Below are 20,867 nucleotides of genomic sequence, written 5' to 3'. Positions count from 1 at the left end.
GCTATGAGACAGGTCTGACTCGACGGCACATAACAACAACAACAGCAACAATATATGGCATAAATAGACTATCAAGCATAACCCAAAATGCACAAACAGCTGAAGAGAAACTAGATGAATGGGACCTTCTAAAAATTAAATTTTTATGTGCTTCCAAAGACTTCTTCAAAAGAGTCAAAAGAGAACCTACAGGTTGGGAAAAAAAATTCAGCAATGAAATATCTGACGAGAGACTTATCTCTAGAATTTATAGAAAACTCCAGTACCTCAACAACAAAATGACAAATAATCCAATTTAAAAAATAGGCAGAAGACATGAATAGACACTTCACCAAAGATGGTATTCAGGCGGCCAACAAACATAGGAAGAAATGCTTAGGATCATTAGCCGTTAGAGATATGCAAATCAGAACCACAATGAGATACCATCTTGCCCCAACACTTGTAGCAAAGTTCAGCAAGACAGAAAATAACAAGTGCTGGTGAGGATGTGGAGAGATTGGGACTTTCATACACTGCTGATGGGACTGTAAAATGGTACAACCACTGTGGAAAGCAATGTGGTGATTGCTTAAAAAGTTGGAATTAGAAATACCATTTGACCCAGCCATTCCATTACTAGCATAACCCAAAATGAAGTGAGAGCCAGGACAAGCACAGATACAGGCACACCCCTGTTCATCACAGCACTATTTACAATAGCCAAAAGATGGCAAGAACCTAGGTGTCCATCAACTGAAGAATGGATAACCAAACTATGGTACACACACACACAATGGAATACTATGCAACTCTAAAGAATAACAGAATCTGCAAAACACCGCATAACGTGGATGAACTTGAAGGACATTTTGCTGAGTGAAATAAGTCAATCACAAAAGGACAAATATTGTATTAGTTTGTTATTGTAAAAACTCAAGGAAAAGTTTATTTATGGAAGGAAATTTTCTTTGTTGGTTACCAGGGATGGGTGGGGAGGGGTAGGGAACACGGTCAAATAGGTAGAGACAAGAATTGATTTGGGTGAATTGAAGGGCATTATACCAAATGTGAGCGATCAACATGGTGACATTGTGGAAGAGGAAGATATAGAGTGGTGCATGGGAGGTATAGACAACTAAAAGGAACCATTTTGCACATACAGTACTGCATTGTCAGTGAAGGCAAACATGGATATATGGTTGGATAGATGAGTGGACCACACACACACACAAAAATTGGAATGGAATTGGGAATAACGAAGTCTCTGACTCAATTTGAATGTCAGTTTTGTCTGCCTCCTCACTTACCCAGGATTATAGAGAGTAGACCTGGCTCTGTGAAAGCGTTTACAAGACCTATTCCCACATGAGCAGTTGTGAGTTGATCACCATAGTCAGGTTAGGCCCTATGCACCGTTTCTGGATTGTCACCTTGATAATTTTTTTCTGACTCTCCTTTCTCTTGCTTCTTCCCTCCTGCTACTGTCCCTTGACCTACTCTTACCTCTTATATCCCATCTCCAAGTAATATTGATTCTTCTCCATCATTATGTTGCTTCAGATTTCTTTCCATGTTTGTTGCCATCATCCTAATGTATGTGCTTTTCCACTTGTATTTCAGTTATTATAATAGTCACCTAAATGATTTTTTCCCACTTTAGTCACTCTCCATTCCAGCTAATCCTTCATGCCATCATCAAAGTAATCTTCCTGGACCACTTTCAAAACCTTGCTTAATCTTCTGCTTGAAGAGTCCAAAATAACATACTGCTTATGGAATAAAATCAAAACTCCTGATCAAACACTTAAGAACTTTCATTGTCTAACTCAGGCATCTTCTAGTTTATCACTTGACCTCTCTCCTCAGAATGCTGGGCTTCAATAAGATAGATTTACTCATTATCTCCCTCATACACCTTTCCCCTCTTTTTTATTCATTCTGGCTTGCTTTTCAGAATATACTGTTCTGTGATTTTCTGAATATTACCCAGTTTCAAAGATTTATCCCAAGTTAGTCTACTTTGACTTCTCAGAAATGACTTTTCTCATCTCTGAATTTCCACAATATTTATATTTTATATTTCCCAATTGTCACTTATTTGCTGATCTGAATTTTTAGTTATCATTTAGTATCTAATCTCCCTAGTTAGCTTTTAAGTTCCTTAAGGGCAGAGACTGAATCTTCCATAGCATCTAGAATGTTATTTGGCAAATTGACTAATAACATTCTTATTTTATGGCTATAAATCTGTTTATTCATTCAATATTTTTTTGAGCCCCAGCATTCTTCTAGGCAACAAGCTGGGTGCTAGGAGTGAAACATAACAAGATAGAGCTCTAACCTACAGAAACATACAGAGCAACAGTCAGGCAGTGTAATGTGATATGCTAAGTGGCATGATGGGGTAGTAGGAAATTCCTAGGAAATACAGAGGAGAGACTTCAAATTTATATGAGGGGCAACTGGGAATGCTTCTAGAAGAAGTGAGATTTAAGTTGACATTAAAAAAAAGTAAGTACAGGTTAGGTGAATGGAGTCAGGTGATGTAAAGAATGTAATAGGTAGAGGACACAGCATAGATGAACCTCTGAGGATGCAAGAAGGCACTAAGCCAAAGTGAATGTTGTTGAGTTGATCTAATCCTGACTCATAGCAACCCTGTAGTACATAGAAGAACTGCCCCATAGGGTCTCCAAGGCTATAATCTTTATGGAAGCATCTTCCTTTATGGAAGCATCTGCCACATCTTCTCCCACTGAGAGGGTACAGCACACTGAAAAACTTAAGTAAAGTATGATGTGGCAGGACTGTAAAGAATGAGGTAAGATTTATCAGTGAATGAAGGGAACGGGGTCCTATGATATGAAGGAAGTGGACACATTTGATAAACGTTTCAAAGGGAGGACTGCCTTTGAATAGGTGAAGTGTGGGAGTGGCACTGCTTTCTGTTAATGGACACTGGATGGATAGTGGCATCAGAGAAGGATGATGAGTTCAATTTTGGGCTTGTTGAATTAGAGGTTTGCAGTGGCTTTTCTAGCCATAGTCTTTATAACTCCCACTTTGTTGTGAGCAACTGAGTAGCTGCTTGTTAGAGTCATCCACCTGGAGCAGCAGGAAGTTATCTTCTTGGGAGTTCCTTCTCTCTCAGGTGTATAGAATTTTGATGTTGGGATTGCTTAGTTTTACCACTCTGCTAGGTTTAAAATGAGCCCTCCTAGAGGCAGAAAAAAAGTATCTCTGATTGCCAGCTGAGAGAGATGTGCTGATATGAGAGAGAGAGAGAGAGAGATACATGGCTGAGAGAGATGCTTGGCTGAGAGATGGCAGTAGTGAAACCAAGAAGCATGAGACAGAGTAGCAGGCTTACCTGGCCTATAGAGGCAGAGGCCAGACTGAGAGGCCAACGGCCAGAGAAGTGTGTCTAAGGACTCAGCAGAGGGGAGACTGTCCTGACCGACGAACTGTATCCTGAGCGTGTTTCTGAACTTGAATTGTAGCCTGTTGCTCCCCTAGTAAACCCCATAATCTGTGAGTTCTGTGTGGCCACTGCAGCAAATTATCGAACCCAGCAGAGAGGTGGTGAGTGCCATGGGAGGGACAGTTAGTGTCAAGGTTGGTAAGAGCTGGAGGGTGGAGGCATGTCTGGCCTCATAGGAACAGGCCTTGGGCTGCTGATGGTAATTCTGTCTTACTCTTATGTAGTTAGAGAAGGTCAAAAGATACTGCCTCCTTGCCCCTTTAACAAGGTACTTGTGGAGTATCCACCTGGAGATACACAGTAGTAGACAGTTGGATATGTTTGAAACTCAGGAGAAAGATTTGACCTGGAAAACATTTGGGTGAAATCAGTACATGACAGGATGAAATCATAAAAGAAGAGTGTGTAGAATTAGTAAAGAGGATTTTAAAGACCAGACCTTAAAGAAGATCCGCATTTTAAAGAACAAGTTTTTTTTTTTTTTTTTTAAAGTAGACTGTGCAAGAAATATTAAGAAAGAATGAACAGAGAAAAAGGAGCAAAATGGGTGATGTCATGAAAACCAATGATTTAACAACATGGAAGACAGCAGTGAACCTTAATAAGCATAGTTGTAGTGTCAGAGAGAGATAAGAAGAGGACACAATCTAGTCCAAGTTAGATTGTAGTGCACTGAAAAGTGAACAGAATATTCTTTTGGAAAGTTTGATCATGGAAAAGATTTAAAGAGCATAGAAGCTAAAAGGAAATGGGATTGAGGATTTTTCCCACATTCTTTCTTTCTTTTGTTCTTTCTTTCTCTCTCTCTTTTCTTTCTTTCTCTCTCTCTTTTCTTTCTTTCTTGAAGCTGGGGAAAATTTGATTATATTTAAAGGCTGAACAAATATGCTGTCTATAAGAGACTCACCTTAGACGCAAAGATAAAAACAAATTAAAAATTAAGGAGTAGAAAAAAATATACCAAGATAATGGTAACCAAAAAAGAGCAGAGTGGCAATATTAATTTCTGATAAAATAGACTTCAGGGTGAAAAACAGCATAAGGGACAAAGAAGGACACTATATGATGGCTGCTAAAAGGATCAGTTGAGCAAGAAGACATTACCATAATAAAAATCTATGCACCCAGTGAAAATGCTCCAAAATATGTGAAGCAAATATTAACTGAATTGAATGGAAAAATAGTAGTAGGAGACTTTAACACACCACTTTCAAAGAGGGATAGAACAAATAGAAAAAAACTCAACAAAGACACAGAAGAACTCAACAACACAATCAACAAACTCGACCTCCTAGACATATTCAGAGCACTCCATCCAACAAAAGCACAATTCACATTCTTCTCCAGTGCACAAGGATCATTCTCCAGAATAGATCTTCGTTAGGACATGAAACAAGCCTTGATAAATTAAAAAACATTGAAATACTGCAAAGCATCTTCTCGGACCACAATGCTAAAAAGTTAGAAATCAGTAACAGGAAGATCAAGGAAAAAGTATTAAACGTGTGGAAGCTGAATAATACACTACTCAAAAACTACTGGATAAGAGAAGAAATAAAATGTGAAATAAAGACTGATAGGAAGAATACTTTGCTATTCACAAGGTTTTCAGAGAATTCTTCGGATTGGCTTCTATTTCACACTTTATTTCTGTGACTGGAAGAGATCCATATTTGTATCCATTCCAAAGAAGGGTGATCCCACAGAATATGGAAATTATCGAACAATACCATTAATATCACACACAAGTAAAATCTTACTGAAGATAATTCATAAATGGTTGCAGCAGTATATTGACAGAGAACTTCCAGAAATGCAAGCTGGATTCAGAAGAGGACGTGCTGATGTTAGATGACTCTTGGCTGAAAGCAAAGAATACCAGAAAGATGTTTACTTATGTTTTATTGACTATACAAAAGCATTCAATTGGGTGGATCATAACAAATTATGTATAACATTGAGAAGAATGGGAATTCCAGAACACTTGTGCTCACGAGGAACCTGTACATAGGCCAGGAGGCTATCATTCAAACAGAACAAGGGGATCATGCATGGTTTAAAATCAGGAAGGGTATGTGGTAGGGTTGTATCCTTTCACCATATTTTTTTCAAGTTCTATGCGGAGCAAATCCAAGAAGCTGGACTATATGAGGAAGAACGTGGCATCAGGATTGGAGGAAGAATCATTAAGAACCTGCGATACGCTGATGACATAACTTTGCTTGGTGAAAGTGAGGGTGACTTGAAGCACTTCCTAATGAAGATTGAAGACTACAGTCTGCAGTATGAGCTACATCTCAATATAAAGAAAATAAAAATCCTCACAACTGGACCAAGCAGCATCACGATAAATGGAGAAAAGATTGAAGTTGTCAAAGACTTCATATTACTTGGTTCTACAATCAACACCAATGGAAGCAGCAGTCAGGATATCAAATAATGTATAGCACTGGGCAAATCTGCTGCAAAAGATCTCTTTCATGTGCTGAAGAGCAAAGATACCTCCTTGAGGACTAAGGTGTGCCTGACATAGCCATGGTATTTTCAGTTGCCTCATATGCATGTGAGAGCTGGACAATGAATAAGGAAGACCGAAGAAGAGTCAATGCTTTTGAGTTGTGGTGCTGGTGAAGAATGCTGAAAGTACTAAAAAAAAAAAAAAAAAAAAAAAAAAACCTCCCGTCGAGTTGGATCCGACTCATAGCTACCCCTCCTTGGGTTTCTGCTGCAGTATCACTCCAGAAGTAAATTGCCTAACCTTCCTTCTGAGGAGTGGAGTGGATGGTGGATTTGAACCGCCAGCCTTCTGGTTAGCAGTCAAATGCCTGAGACACTACACACCACCAGAGCTGAAGGTACCATAGACTGCTAAAAGAACTAACAAATCTCTCCCGGAAGAAGTGCAGCTAGAATGGCCAGACTTCATCTGACCTGCTTTGGTCATGTTGTAAGAAGGGACGACCATTCTCTGGAGAAGGATATCATGCTTGGTAGAGTGGAAAGATCAACAAAAGAGGGGAAGGCCCTTAACAAGATAGATTGACACAGTGGCTGCAACGATGGGCTCAGGTATAGTGGGGATTGTGGAGCTGGCACAGGACTGAACAGTGTTTCGTTCTGCTATACATAGGGTCACTGTGAGCTGGAGACGACTCGATGGCACCTAACAACAACCACAAGGAAGAATTCATTAATTATCATGAGCTTAAGTTACCCAGAGTTAAAAAAAAAACCAAACTCACTGTCATCAGTTCAGTTCGACTCATAGTGATCCCTCCTTGGGTTTCTGAGGTGGTATCTCTACAGAAGTCGATTGCGCAGTCTTCCTTCAGTGTTCTGGTTAGCAATCAAATGGCTTAAGGCACTATACCACCAGAGCTTCTAATAAATACTCCTCTTAAATTTCTTCTTTAGGTGTTCTAAGTAAATCAAATTTCAAACTGATAATCACACTGAATCTTCTAGGCTTCACTGAGATCTTGTCTCCCTAACTAGACTGCAAATTCCTGTAAAGAGTATGTTCTTCTCTGTTATTCAGTCTAGTACTTAGTTTAGTATTGTACTTAGAGAAATTTCTCAATGGATGATAGTGAATAACTGTTTTATTAACTCTCATTTGTTTCTTTGTTTCTTGTCTGAGTGAATGTTTATTTAATGTCCCCGTGTGCCAGACATTTTTCTAGGTGTGCTGAGGATATAGAGGTTATTAATACAGTCATGCCCCATACCACTGAGGAGTTTATAAACTGGGGAGAAAATTAATAAATTAGTAATAGGAAATCAAACAAGTAATTACAGAGTGCAAAAGGTATTTAAAAAGACATTATAAGAGACAATAGGAGCTCTCGTGGCATAGTGCCTAAGGCATTTGACTGCCAACTAGAAGGCTGGCGGTTCAAACCCACCAGTCACTCGCCAGATGGAAGGTTGGGCAATCTACTTCTGTAGTGATAATGCCTCAGAAACCCAAGGAGGGGTTGCTGTGAGTCGGATCTGACTCCATGGCAGTGGTTGCATTGCATTTTTTATTAGATGATAATCTTGTGTGGCTGCTTTATATATATATACACACACACTTCTCACTTAACGACTATCTTGTTATCTGACATTTTGCATTTATGACTGTAATAAAAAATCTACTATTTGATTATTTCATACATTAACTATGTACATCTGGCAGTAATGAATGCTGAAGTGCAAGGGAAGAGTAATGCTGGCTGTGATGGTTAAGGTTATGTATCACCTTGGCTGGGCCATGATTCTCAGTTGTTTGGCAGTTATGTGATGATGTAATTTGGCAGTTATATAATGATGTAGTCATCCTCCATTTTGTAATCTGATGTAGTCATCCTCTACATCCCTCACACTGATTTTCAGATGATGACCTAGTCTTTGGAACCTAACCATGTTGATAAGTGAGGAATAGGTGTATTCTTTTTCTGTGAACTCCTGTTCCCATTGCTGAAAGAGAGCAATCACAAGCAACTGGAGAGTGATAGGAGTTAAGATGAGAAGAAAAAGAAGGTAGTGAGTAATAGAGACTATTTTGACATAGTGTATTTTGCCACATTTTTTTTTTTTTTTTACCATTTCTAAAGTCGGTGGGAATATGATGGTTGTAATGAGCTGTGTGTGTGTGTTTTCTCTTTGACTAATTGTTATTTACCATTTGAGAAACTCACCAACTCTTCATTTTCTCATTCCCTTCCAGTAATTTGCCATCTTCCATGTATGAATGGTGGCCAGTGCAGTTCAAGGGACAAATGCCAGTGTCCTCCAAACTTCACAGGGAAGCTTTGCCAGATCCCAGTCCATGGAGCCAGTGTGCCTAAACTTTATCAGCATTCCCAGCAGTCAGGGAAGGCATTGGGAACACATGTCGTCCACTCTACACATACTTTGCCTCTGACCATGACTAGCCCTCAAGGAGTCAAAGGTAAGCTTTTTATTCTCATTTTGTCCTGTAGTTATACATCACTTAATCTCCCAAGCCCATACAGAAGCCAAGTATTTGCAGATGGTTAGGGCTTATATTGGAACAGAAAGGATAAAAGGCAGTAGAGACAGAATGTGGACCCAGGTATATGGCCATAGAGGCTTGTTATCTAGGAAATAATATAAAAGGAGCCCATCCTTTTCTGGTGAGTTCTACCACTGACAGCTAATAAATGTGAGTGATTCTATTCTGGTTGGGCCTGAGAAATAGAAGAATTACTAAAATGATGTTCTGGCCCTTAAAGCTTTAGTGAACTAGGGGATCACACAGTACCTGCTGGTGAATAACAAGTCTGTTTTGTAGTTGAAGTGGACTGGTTTTAGTTCTAAACAATCAGTTAACCTCACTGGGCTTCAATTTATTCATCCTCAGAGGAAGGTAAAGTAGGTCACTTGGAGCTCAGAAATTCTATGACTAATTCATTCTTTTAAACTTGGCATCTCTTATAAATGTACAATTTTTAAAAAGGGATCAGAGAAATGTTATTGGCTCTTATTCTTTAAAACTTGAAACTTTGTACCAGTAGATGAAATTTTGTTTGAAAGCTGTAGAAAATAAGTCTTGTTACAAATAAATAGGAAGTTAACACTTTGATATTTTTGTGTATGTGTGTCACAAGAAGCACCAAAGTATATGCGTACTATGCTGTTTAAGGTAAGAGAATTATGCTTTGTGAAACTGGACTTCCTTGTCTGATGTAGAACTGTACATCCTAAAATTTTTATAATAGAAACTTTGAGAAATGCAAAAAGAATCAAACTCTTGAGTCTCTGTTACTATTATTTGATAAAATGTATCTGAGTATGAGAGTCCCTGAGTGTTGCAAACTGTTTATGTGCTTCGTTGGTGACTGCGGGGTTGGAGTCTTCAATCTACTTAGAGGCAGATTGGAAGAAAGACCTGGCAGTCTTCTTTTTAAAAGTCAGTCATTGAAAACCCTCTGGAGCACAGTTCTATTCTGATATACATGGGGCCTCCATCAGCCAGAATTCACTCAAAGGGAACAGATTTTTAACTTGTCCACCTATAATGACTAAAGCAGCATTAATTTCATAGCTCTAATGAGCTTATGGGAGCTCTGGTAGCATAGTGGCTAAGACACTTGCCTGTTAACCAGACAGCTGGCGGTTCAAACCCACCAGCCACTCCTCGGAAGGAAGGTTGGGCAATCCTACTTCCGTAGTGATACTGCCTCGGAAACCCAAGGAGGGGTCGCTATGAGTCGAGTTTGACTCGATGGCACATAACAACAACAACAACAATGAGCTTTCTGAAAAAATATTTTTGCCCATAAATGTATTACTATGAGGGGCTTTAGTGTCTTTTAAAATTGCAGTTTTATTTTTTACAATATTTAAATTTAGGATTAATTTTTATTTTTAGTGTACTCCTTTATTCTCAAGAATTTTAATGGCTGTGCAGCAAAAATGCATTGTTCTATGTGTGTAATTTTCTCCATGTATGTTATGCACACATGCATACTCACACAAAGAAAATTTACCTTCAAGTTTTAAAAATTGTGACTTGGATGTTAATTATTCCCTTATTGACAAGTTTTCCTCCCAATCTGTTCTAGTAAAATTTCCTCCCAACATTGTCAATATCCATGTGAAGCATCCTCCTGAGGCTTCAGTCCAGATCCATCAGGTGTCCAGAATTGATAGCCCGACAGCCCAGAAGGCCAAAGAAGCTCAGCCAGGGCAATCCCAAATCTCCTACCAAGGGCTCCCTGTCCAGAAGACCCAGACGATACATTCCACATACTCCCACCAACAGGTCATTCCTCACGTCTATCCTGTGGCTGCTAAGACACAGCTTGGCCGGTGCTTCCAGGAGACCATCGGGTCACAGGTAAGCAACATTATCCAGCCCATTTTAATAATATATTGCCAGATATATTGTCATTTTGTTAGGAAGCCTGACTTGGTAAAATGATATTCGATCGTGTTGGCAAATTATAGATTGTGGGCTTGTTTCTGTAAGTAAAGTTTTATTGGAAAACTTATTTATATTGTCTGTGGCCAATTTGTGGTACCACGAGAGTTGAGTAGTTGTGACAGAGACTGTATGGCACACACACCCTAGAATATTTACTGTATGGCCCTTTTGAGAAAAGTTTGCTGACACCAAACTATAAGACAGTTTTAAGTAATGAGCTTCCAGAAATGTTGCTGGAAGTCTACACCGTGCTTTTGTACTTGTTCAGTTAGGGTGATGTGTACATAAAACATATGTCAGGCATGAGATACAGTACCTGAGATGCATTCTGCAGAGGTGTTTGAAAATATTTGTGCCTTTTTGCAATTGTTTGAAGATTAGTAGGTACTGTTGAGGTTTGAACCCATTGTGCAGTAATAATTTACATCATCTTTGATTTCTTTTGATAAAAATTCATAACTGGAATGGTAATGCATGAGTTGTTTGAAATGCATTTTAAACATCATGCATTTTCACAAGCTTTGATTTTGTTCCTGTGAGCTGCTGTAGACTCAGCCCCTGACTCATGGCAACCTCATACACAGTGCGACTGGGCTGTGAGCCACAGTGCCCCATTGGCTGATTTTTTTAGAGGTAGATGGCCAAACTTGCCTTGCTAGTGTGTATTAGTCTGGAAGCTCCATTGAAGCCTATTCAACATCTTAGCAACACATCAACCTCCCCTGAAATTTGAATGGTGGCTGCGCTTGCAGTGCATTGGCTAGAAATCAGACCTGCCCAGGTTTGATCCATCCACTCCCAGTAACTTTAGGCCTACATTTATATCATAAAGTGGGAAAAAGGCTAAGTTTTCTTAAAACTCATCATTAAATGTATATAGCAAAGGCAACATACCATGGGATAGGATTGCCTTGGGATTATGTGATAATGACATAGGCTTTGTCCTCTGGTCCTCTTCCTGTCCTTTGATTATGCTTTGAATCCCTCTTGAGAAGAGAAGATGAGGCACATTTATTTATTTTGAACATTTTATTGTGCTTTAGGTGAAAGTTTACATAGCAAATTAGTTTTTCAATCAGTAATTCATACACAAATTATTCTGAGATGTTATTTGCAATTCTTGCAATGTGTCAGCACTCTCCCCATTTCCTCCCTGGGTTCTCTGTTTCTGCTTCTCTCTGCCTTCTCACTTTTGATTTTGGATAAGCGTTACCCTTGTGGTCTCATGTAATTGATTGTTCTAAGGAACCCATTCTTCATAGATACTATTGTTTATTTTATAGGCCCGTGTATTATTTGACTGAGAGGTGACTTCCAGGAGTGTCTTGAGATTCAAGTTAGAAGGTTGTCTTAGAGCAGTAGTCCTGGGGATTCTTCCATTTTCTCTCAGACCAGTAAGTCTGGTCTTTTTTTTTTTTTTAATTTGAATTTTGTTCTACATTTTTACTCATGCTAACCAGTACCTTCTACTGTGGTCCTGGACAGCATGGATGGTAGTTGTAACCAGGCCTCATAGTTCTGGTCTCAAGTTAGAGAAGACTGTGGTTCATGTGGGCAATTAGCCCAAAGGTCTAATTTCTTCATTCTCCTTTGCTTGCATCTTTGGTTTTCTTCATTCTCCTTTGCTCCAGGTAGGAAGAGACCAACAGTTGCTTCTTAGAAGTCTACTTAGAACACTACTTGGTCTGACTCCTAGTGACCCCTCCTTGGGTTTCTGAGGCAGTATCACTACGGAAGTCGATTGCCCAACCTTCCTTCCAAGGAGTGGCTGGTGGGTTTGAACCACCAGCCTTCTGGTTAGCAGTCACATGCCTCAGGCACTACTCCACCAGAGCTCCCAGAGTAGGATATAGAACATTGTCTTTATTAATTGTGTTTTGCCAATTAACCTAGATGTTCCTTGAGACTATAGTCTTAGCTTTCTGTCCAGTGGTTCAGTTCTGAAGTCTATGTAGTCTCTATAAGTGTCTTCTATATGCTTTGTTATATGTACATGAGTATACATGCAGCATTTACACATATGTAAGTAGAAATATCCTCAATCATACCTATGTGTATGCAAGTGTATTCCCATATGACCTCCCTCAGCTTTTTCACATACATGTTACATATTGTGTATCTACTCATGAATTGTTGTTTATTACTATTGTTATAGATTTATATGTTCTAGTATTTACAGTAGTTATCCTTTATTTTTGTGTACCTCTCATTGTCTCCTGTACCTTGTGCTGACTTCCCCCTATGGAGTATTGCCTTTCTCTTCACCATAATTAACACTTGTATATGGGTCTGACTCGACGGCACATAACAACAACAACAACAACAACAACAACATATTTTTCTAGTTGTTGATTCTCCCTCCCTCCCACTTCATCCCTAGTGACCATCAAAGAATGTTTCTTTTTGTGTGTAAAACTATTCTTCACTTTTTATAATAGAGGTCTCATATGTATTTGTCATTTTGTGATTGACTTATTTCACTCAGTCTCCAGAATCTGTCCTCCAGGTTCATCCATATTGTGAGATGTTAGGTACATTTATTAATGTTGCTTTGTTGTTTCCTGGGTATTCAAAAATTACTGTGAAATATTTTGAGCTAATAGAATAAACTTTTACGGTTTTAGAAACCTAGAAAAGTACATTTAGATACTAGGCAAGTCAATGGTAGGGTTATTATCTTTCTTCCAGGGAAAAGAGGAATACAAGAGCACCATGTGGCATTAGAGACGTTGTTAGAGCCATGGGCCCAGAACTTGGAGGCAGGGAGCCAGCTTCCATATCTGTTTAATGGTGATAGGAATACTTGTTTCACAGGGCTCTGTCAAAATTAAATAAGTAATTACTGTGAGCTCTGATCTGTAAATGTTGTAGAACTATGTAAAGATTAGTCTAGAAGATGCTGATAGAGTCAAACATAAAAATAGACTATGTGGTTGCTTATGTCATGTAATTTTTCTAAGGCAGGGAGGGGCTTGACACCCCAAATACAACCTTTATCTGCCTGAAAATACCTGAAATGTCTACTATAGGAGATCTGGCACAGCTTTACATACTTCAGATGAAAACCAGATTTAACCCTTTCATGACCCAATTATTTTCTGCTTTGAGTTTTTTGTTGATACCATGTATTTTCATTAATGGAAGGCATGCTGAATCAAGGAGCATTTCTGAAATTTTGTTATGAAATACTGATTTTGATAACATTATATGGGACCCTTGTGCCCCTCTGGACTCTGGGGGTAGGATTATGTGGGACACATATGTCCCTCTTGACTCTGAGGTAGGATTATGGGACATACTTGTTACTCTTGACTCTGGGGGAAAATTGTGTGGAACACATATTCCTCTGGACTTGGAGGGAGGTAGAATTAGGGGAACACATACATCCATCTGGAGTGTTTGTTGCCTTCTAGATCCATTGATAGGTGTGCACAGTTTAGGGCACCTGAGAATGCAATATTCATGCAAATATGGAATCATCTTGAGAAAGGCAACTTCCAAATAATGCATAAAAATCCAGAAATATACTTACAAGGCTTTTTGTTTCCCTCAGTGAAAAAGCTAAAGAGACAAAGGTTTTGTAAAATCACATCTCCAGGATGCATTACTTCGTACAATTAGTGGCATACGCCCGTTTCTTCCATTTCAAATAAGTTCCCTCCTGATGGCTATATGCACTGTTAGTGGCAAAGCAGCTACCAAATAAATCCCAGAGTAGGAAAATATAGTGGGTGCTCTATGTCCCATGGGTCATGAAAGGGTTTAAGCAAATATTTTTGGGAGAAAGAATATTATCAACTTAAATTTAGCTTTGGTGTTAAGACTGGAATCTTGTGGTGAGAACAGGTTTGATAGGCACAGAAAGGCTGAAAGCAAACCTAATACATTTTACAGTTTTGCTAATTTTGAAGAGGAGGATGAATTTGGTGCTATTTGCATTATTTAGCCATTCCACCTTAGGTTGGTCATGGAGAAAAGGAAAAGCAGATCCTTCTAAAACTATGTGCCCAGTGCCTTTCTTCCCAGTTCCAAGTTGGAACAGAGAGAAAATAAAAACAAAGAAAATGAGAAATTAACAAACTTGTTATTCTTGTATAGTATTAGAAAAGATACAAAAATTCAGTTACTTGTAGTCCTAAACTGAATGATAAAATCAAAATGAACTGGATAATTGATCGAGTTACCAAATAATTTGAACACCATGGAATACTTTTGTCTTATCTGGATGCTTCTCTGCTTTTGGTCTAAATGATCCAGACAGTGAGCTCAGTTTTTAATTCATTTTGCATGTGTAGTCACCAGTACACAGCTTCAAAATAAGACCTGTTTTCAGAAAACATCTCAGAATGTATTTGTTTTCCATTTGGCGAGAATTGTTGCTAGATACCCATAATTGCCCAATTAATTTTGCTGGATCCTTGTAGCCATGCAATTAGGGTGATCCAGGCATTTAAAAAAAAATATTACTTGCAAAAGTCAATAGTATAAAAGATATTTTCTACTAAGATATTTGAGAATACTTGGACTTTGTTGCTGTATCTGGCTTGCAAACATAGCTACACCCAGGAGATATAGGATGATCACTGTTGCTTTGTTCAGTGGGAGGCTTCTTATTAGTGGCAGGTTTCAACTAGTGAGCCTTTCAATATCAGTAAGCCTCGATATTTATGTGTTTCTGTGAGATGTCTATAAAAAATAAATTTGACAAAAACAGCTTTGGTTTCTGTGACACATTGTACCAATTAGGCGATAAACTTGGATTGATCAGTATATTTTAAATCAGAGAAGCTTCATAGAATAGGATTTCAGGAAATGCTTGGATCATGGAGGAAAATGGATGACTGGTTAGGAAACAAAGCTCACAGAGATTAGGAGAGTAATTAAACACTGTAAAGAGAATGTTAGAAGAAGTGGACAAGGAAGTAGTGTCAGAAGAGACTGGAGAAGTAGAATAGCTTGGAATTCTTGGCAGAATTTTACGCAAATATTAAGCCTTTTAAATCTGAAGCATAGTGCAATATAAATGTCTTGGTGGTAAGGTCAGAATGTCATGAAACCCCTTTAACCTGGTGATCAAGCTCAGCAACATCAACAGTGGACAGCTTGACAATAAATGCCTCCTGATGTGAAACAGCATAGAGTTTACAACATCCCTCTTGTAGTATTCCTACCAAAATGTTTGACTGAATTGATTCAAGCCTTTCCACCTAACCTCTACCTTATTGGAGCTACTCAGTATAAAGAGACAAGATATCATAAGAAAAATATCGTAACAAGAGACAAAATATCATAAGAAAACAGACAAATTCATAATATAGGACTTTATGTCCTAATATCATTAAAAAAATCATATCCTTAAAAAAGGTAAGGTGATATTTCTAGAAAATAACTAAAGAGACAAAGTAACAAATGTAATGTATGATCCTTAATTAAATCCTGGTTGGGGCAGGGGAAACCCTTTAAAACACATTTTGAAAACAGTTAGGGAAATTTGAATTTTATGATATTAAGAAATTTCTCATAGATGTTACTAATTTTCTTAAGTGTGATAATGGTTTTGAGGTTCTGTGGGAGAATGTCCTTATTCTCAAGAGATACATGCTAAAACCTTTAGAAATGTGTATTGGTTTCCTAGGGCTGCTGTAACAAATCACTACATGCTAGATGACTTAATACAGAAATTTATTCTCTCAGAGTTTCTACTTTTGAATGAGGTGGGTGGGTAAATGTGGGGTAGTAGACTCAAGGAGGTCAGGGAGGAGGAGTTTGTCTTGGTTCAATTATAAAAGGACCAGCATTGATCTAAGAAGTAAATTTAAAAATAAACAGAGGAATGCAGAGGATTTGTGAATAATCAAGTTGCAGGATTTGATGATTGTGCAGAAAAAAAGTCACGATGAGTTGGACTATTCTGAACTTCTTTGCTTCAGAGAAGAGATAAATGCTCAATATTATTGATTAACTGGCACTTGAGGGAGGATTGTGATGTGGAGATAAATCGCTACAACTTTGAAGCAACTCTATCCTTTATTAACATATTTTTAAGTGTCAGTCCAAGGCAGTTTTAGAGATGGAGTAATAGAGAATTAACAGAGAAAATTCAGTGGTCAGTGAACAAATCTAGTTATGATAGTTAAATTCATGAGAACAGAGGCATTTTACTAGGTTGTGTTTTCAAGAGTAGGGATAATTGGGGAAAAAAAAAAAATCACTGCCATGGAGTTGATTGTGACTCTTCAAGAGCAACCCCTTCTTGAGTTTCCAAGGTGATATCGCTACAGAAGTAGATTGCCTGGTCTTCCTTCCAAGGAGTGGCTGGTGGGTTTGAACTGCCAGCCTTCTGGCTAGCAGTCAAATGCCTTAGGCACTACACCACCAGAGCTCCCTAAGAATAATAGGATGAGGTATGATTTCTGCATTTCTTTTTTCAACTTCAACAGAGAGTGCCAAGATACAGGGGGGTAAAATCATTCCCATTGTTTTATTATCAAAAGTGATGCTCTGTCTTCCAGCATCCTAAGTTACTTTTTTATTCTTAAGATCATAGAAAGTTCTGATTTTTCTGTGAATCTGGCTAAGCACAGTCATCACTAAGTTAACTTTAAAGTATTCAAATAATAGGAGTTACTCTAATAGAACATTATGAGACAGCTGAGAGGAATGGGTTTCTTGAATTGAAAGCAAGTTTGGAGATTTGACAATTTACAATTTTGGAATGTTTAGTTTTCTATGCTACCTGGAATAAATTATAGTATCCCACCATATCTTTGAAACCATTTGCCAAGGGTTTGCTCACTGTTGTAGACCAGGTAAGAATTTCGACTCCAGTGGTTCAATAACCAGGGTGATTGCATGTTTAATGTGTTAAAATTTGAATATTTCCATTGTACTTTCCATCTCTGAAGAGAGGCCAAGTTTCAGAAAATACTCGCCCCCTTCCCCCCCGAATCTGTTTTGTATCACATCAGCATTAGATATGTGTACCTTCTCCATTGTACAAGGGCATGCTTTGTTCTAAATTGTTTGTCTTAACAGTGACCTAAATTTGAAACTTATCTGGCATATAAATGTTTGGTTGTTTCAAACATGTTTTATTTATTGCTCAGTTGCTGGAAATAAACATTTACAATTACCTAATGCTGCCAGATGGGAGCTCTGGTAGCACAGTGCCTAAGGCACTTGACTGCTAACCAGAAGGCTGGCAGTTCAAACCCACCAGCCAGTCCTTGGAAGGAAGATGAAGCAATCTACTTCCATAGTGATACTGCCTCGGAAACCCAAGGAGGGGTCACTATAAGTCGGGTCCGACTCGACGGCACATAACAACAACAATGCTGCCAGATAGTATGGAAACCTTGTCTGTGAAGTTTTAAGATCTCAATGCAGGGTTTGGGGTCCAAATTCTGTGTCAGATGTGCCATTGCTTGGTTGTGCTATCACAAGCTCTTTTTAAACACAGGAACATGCCCCTTTAGTTGACACAGGCATTCTGAGATCAAGACAAAAGAATTCAAGTGCTTCTAGACCTTTCTATTGCAAATGCTGAATGAGCAGGAAAAAAAAAAAATCTATATAAATTTTATAGAGAATTATATTATATAAAACTTATATAAAAATTATATAAATACATATAAACACCTGAGTTAACTAATAAACAAAAATACTGGAAAACCTAAAATAGAAGTAAAGCAAGAAGAGAAGATGTGTTCAGTACAGCACTCTATCACAGGTAAAGATGATCCAATTAACACAGAGATTCACTTTTATAATTTACAAGCATAAAAACCTCATAAAAGTTAAATATATATATATATATATATATATATATATATATATATATGAAACAAACTCTAAGATTAAGGTCTATACTACATACTCTACATGTGGATTGGGAAGAAAAGAAAAGGTGGAACAGTTCTTGATGTGAAATCCTGAAAAATCATTGAAAAAACATTTCTTTCTTTTAATCGTATAAAAAATAAGATCTTAAGCCCTCCACATACAAATAACTTGACATCTCCAATTTGCCTGGGGCAAAATTGAGTTAAAGTGACACAAGAATTATTTGGGATCCTCCAGGGAGTGCCAGAAGTTGCTCAAACAATTCTCCTTGCTCTGGAAAAATGGAAGCAGTAAATAGCATTGGAGGAAAAGGTCATTTCATTGGAGGTAGGTGTTTTTTTTGGCAGATATATTCAATAACATCCCTAAGCTCTAAACTTTAGCAATACACACACACACACACACACACACACACATGCACGCACACGCATTCTGAAGAGCCAAACAGATGTACTTACCTTTTGTTTAAAAACAAAAATATTTTTTCAAGAGGCATTATAGAGGAAATTAAGAGGGAAATGTGAGCTCATTAAAATGGAAAGTATCCTAATCACAAGGCTGAAAGTATTTTTTGTTTTTTTTAGTCTCAGTACTTCTGTCACAGGACTTTGATACTTCACTTGGTATTTCTACTACCTAATGTGAAACTGAGGAAACAGATGTAATGCCTGTGCATTCTCCATGGCAGAAAAAACTTTAGATTGATGGGTGGATAGATGTAAATATAGATATAGAGAGGAGTCTTCTAAATGGTTGAAGTGAATTAAATCCTCAGTTAAGGGGGATGGGGACATTGAGTTATACTTAGAAACCTGCCAATTCATTCCCACAAAATCTCCTCTGTCCTGACTCTGAGAATTACTGGGGTGAGAACCAAAGCTGTGATGAAATACTAGTTTTATTCATATAGTGATAATAATTTCATAATCATTGAAACAGTTTTCATACTACTTATCTTCTTAAATGTTGTTCTTGGTTGCTGTCAAGTTGGCTTCAACTCACATGCAGAATAGAACCATTCCATAGGTTTTCAAGGCTGTGACCTTTCATAGCAGATTGCCTGCAGAGTTTTGAACTGATTCATTCTGGTTTGACCCCTGCCTTAGGCTGGGTTCTAAGGAAGCAAAACCAGTGAAGCTCATGTAAATGTAAAAAGAGAGAAGGAAAAAAAAATATATATCTCAAGGAAATAGCCTACACAATTGCAGAGGCTGGAAAATCCCAAGTCTATGGGTAAGATGTCAAACTGGAGGCTTCTCCTGACTCAAATAGCTGCAGGGGCTGACAAACCCAACATCAGAAGGCAATAGAGCAGGCTGCTGGCTTTGGAGGCTGACAAGTACAAGATAGGCAGGTAAAGTGACAGACTGTTTACCCACAAGCTGAGAATACAACATTCCCAAGATCGGCAACCAATATGGCAGGCCACTGGCAGGTTCAAGAATCAAAGGTGATGACGAGTCAGATGCAGGATTTAGATCAAAGTAAAAAGCCAGAGAGTTTTGCAGAGATTTTCCGTATATTGGAAGTAGACCATACCCTGAAGGAAACTCTCTTTCCACTGATATGCTGCTCATATAATGGATGTGACTACATTATATCATATCTCATCATGGGGGATTAATACATCATAATTGCTGAACTACTTAGAATCTGGCTGGGCCAAGTTGGCACACAACTTTAACTATCATAGCCCCCTACTGAGAATTTGCATTTCAACTCCAGAGTCTACTTTTTTATAAGATCATAAGAATCACCTGGGGATCTTGTTAAAAAGTAGATTCTAATGCAGTGTCTCTGGGGTGGAAATGCAATTACAGCAGATGGTCAAACCAGAATGAACAGGTTCCAAGCCCTGCTTGCCAATCCTGTCTCCCATGGATTCTCTGGGTGGGTTGAACTACCAACATTTGGTTAGTTGTAGAACACTTAACCATTTGCACTACCCAACGACACTTATCTCCTTAAATGGTGTTACTGTTGTTAGGTGCCGTCGAGTCGAGTCTAACTCATAGCAACCCTATGTACAACAGAAAGAAATACTTCCTGGCCCTGTCCCATCCTTGCAGTCCTTGCTATGCTTGAGCCCATTGTTATAGCCACTGTTTCAGTCCATCTCATTAAGGGTCTTTCCCCTTTTTTGCTGACCCTCCACTTTCCCAAGTGTGATATCCTTCTCCAGGGAAGGGTCCTTTCCAACAACATTACCAAAGTAGGTGAGATGAAGCCTGGCTATTCTTGCTTCTAAGGAGCATTCTGATTGTACTTCTTCCAGGACAAATTTCTTGTTCTTCTGACAATCCATGGTATTTTCAGTGTTCTTCATCAACACCTCGATTCAGAGGTGTCATTTCTTCTTTGATCTTCTTTATATGTTGTCCATCTTTCACAAATGCATGTAAGGTGATTGAAAATATCATAGCTTGGATCATGTGCACCTTAGTCTTCAAAGTGACATCTTAGTTTCTTAGCACTTGAAAGAGGTCTTTTGCAGCAGATTTTCCCAGTGAAATATGGCATTTGATTTCTTGACTGCTGCTTCTATGGGTGATAATTGTGGATACAAGTAAAATGAAATCCCTGGCAACCTCAGTTTTTTCTCCACTTATCATGATATTGCTTATTGGT

General features: G+C 38.3%; 1 protein-coding gene across 1 annotated transcript in view; it reads left to right on the top strand.

Annotated features, from left to right (window-relative positions):
- LTBP1 (latent transforming growth factor beta binding protein 1) overlaps positions 1-20,867 on the top strand; it is a 727,158-nt gene that overhangs the window by 391,975 nt on the left and 314,316 nt on the right. Inside the window, exons 6-7 of the mRNA XM_007938788.1 lie at positions 8,175-8,399; positions 10,036-10,310. Of these exons, the coding sequence (XP_007936979.1) occupies positions 8,175-8,399; positions 10,036-10,310 (500 nt within the window). The remainder of the gene's footprint in view (positions 1-8,174; positions 8,400-10,035; positions 10,311-20,867) is intronic.

The sequence above is a fragment of the Orycteropus afer genome, unplaced genomic scaffold, assembly GCF_000298275.1.
Source record: "Orycteropus afer afer isolate SDZICR_OR568_19922 unplaced genomic scaffold, OryAfe1.0 scaffold00054, whole genome shotgun sequence".
NCBI lineage: Eukaryota > Metazoa > Chordata > Mammalia > Tubulidentata > Orycteropodidae > Orycteropus > Orycteropus afer.
This window is presented reverse-complemented; position numbering and strand designations above follow the sequence as displayed.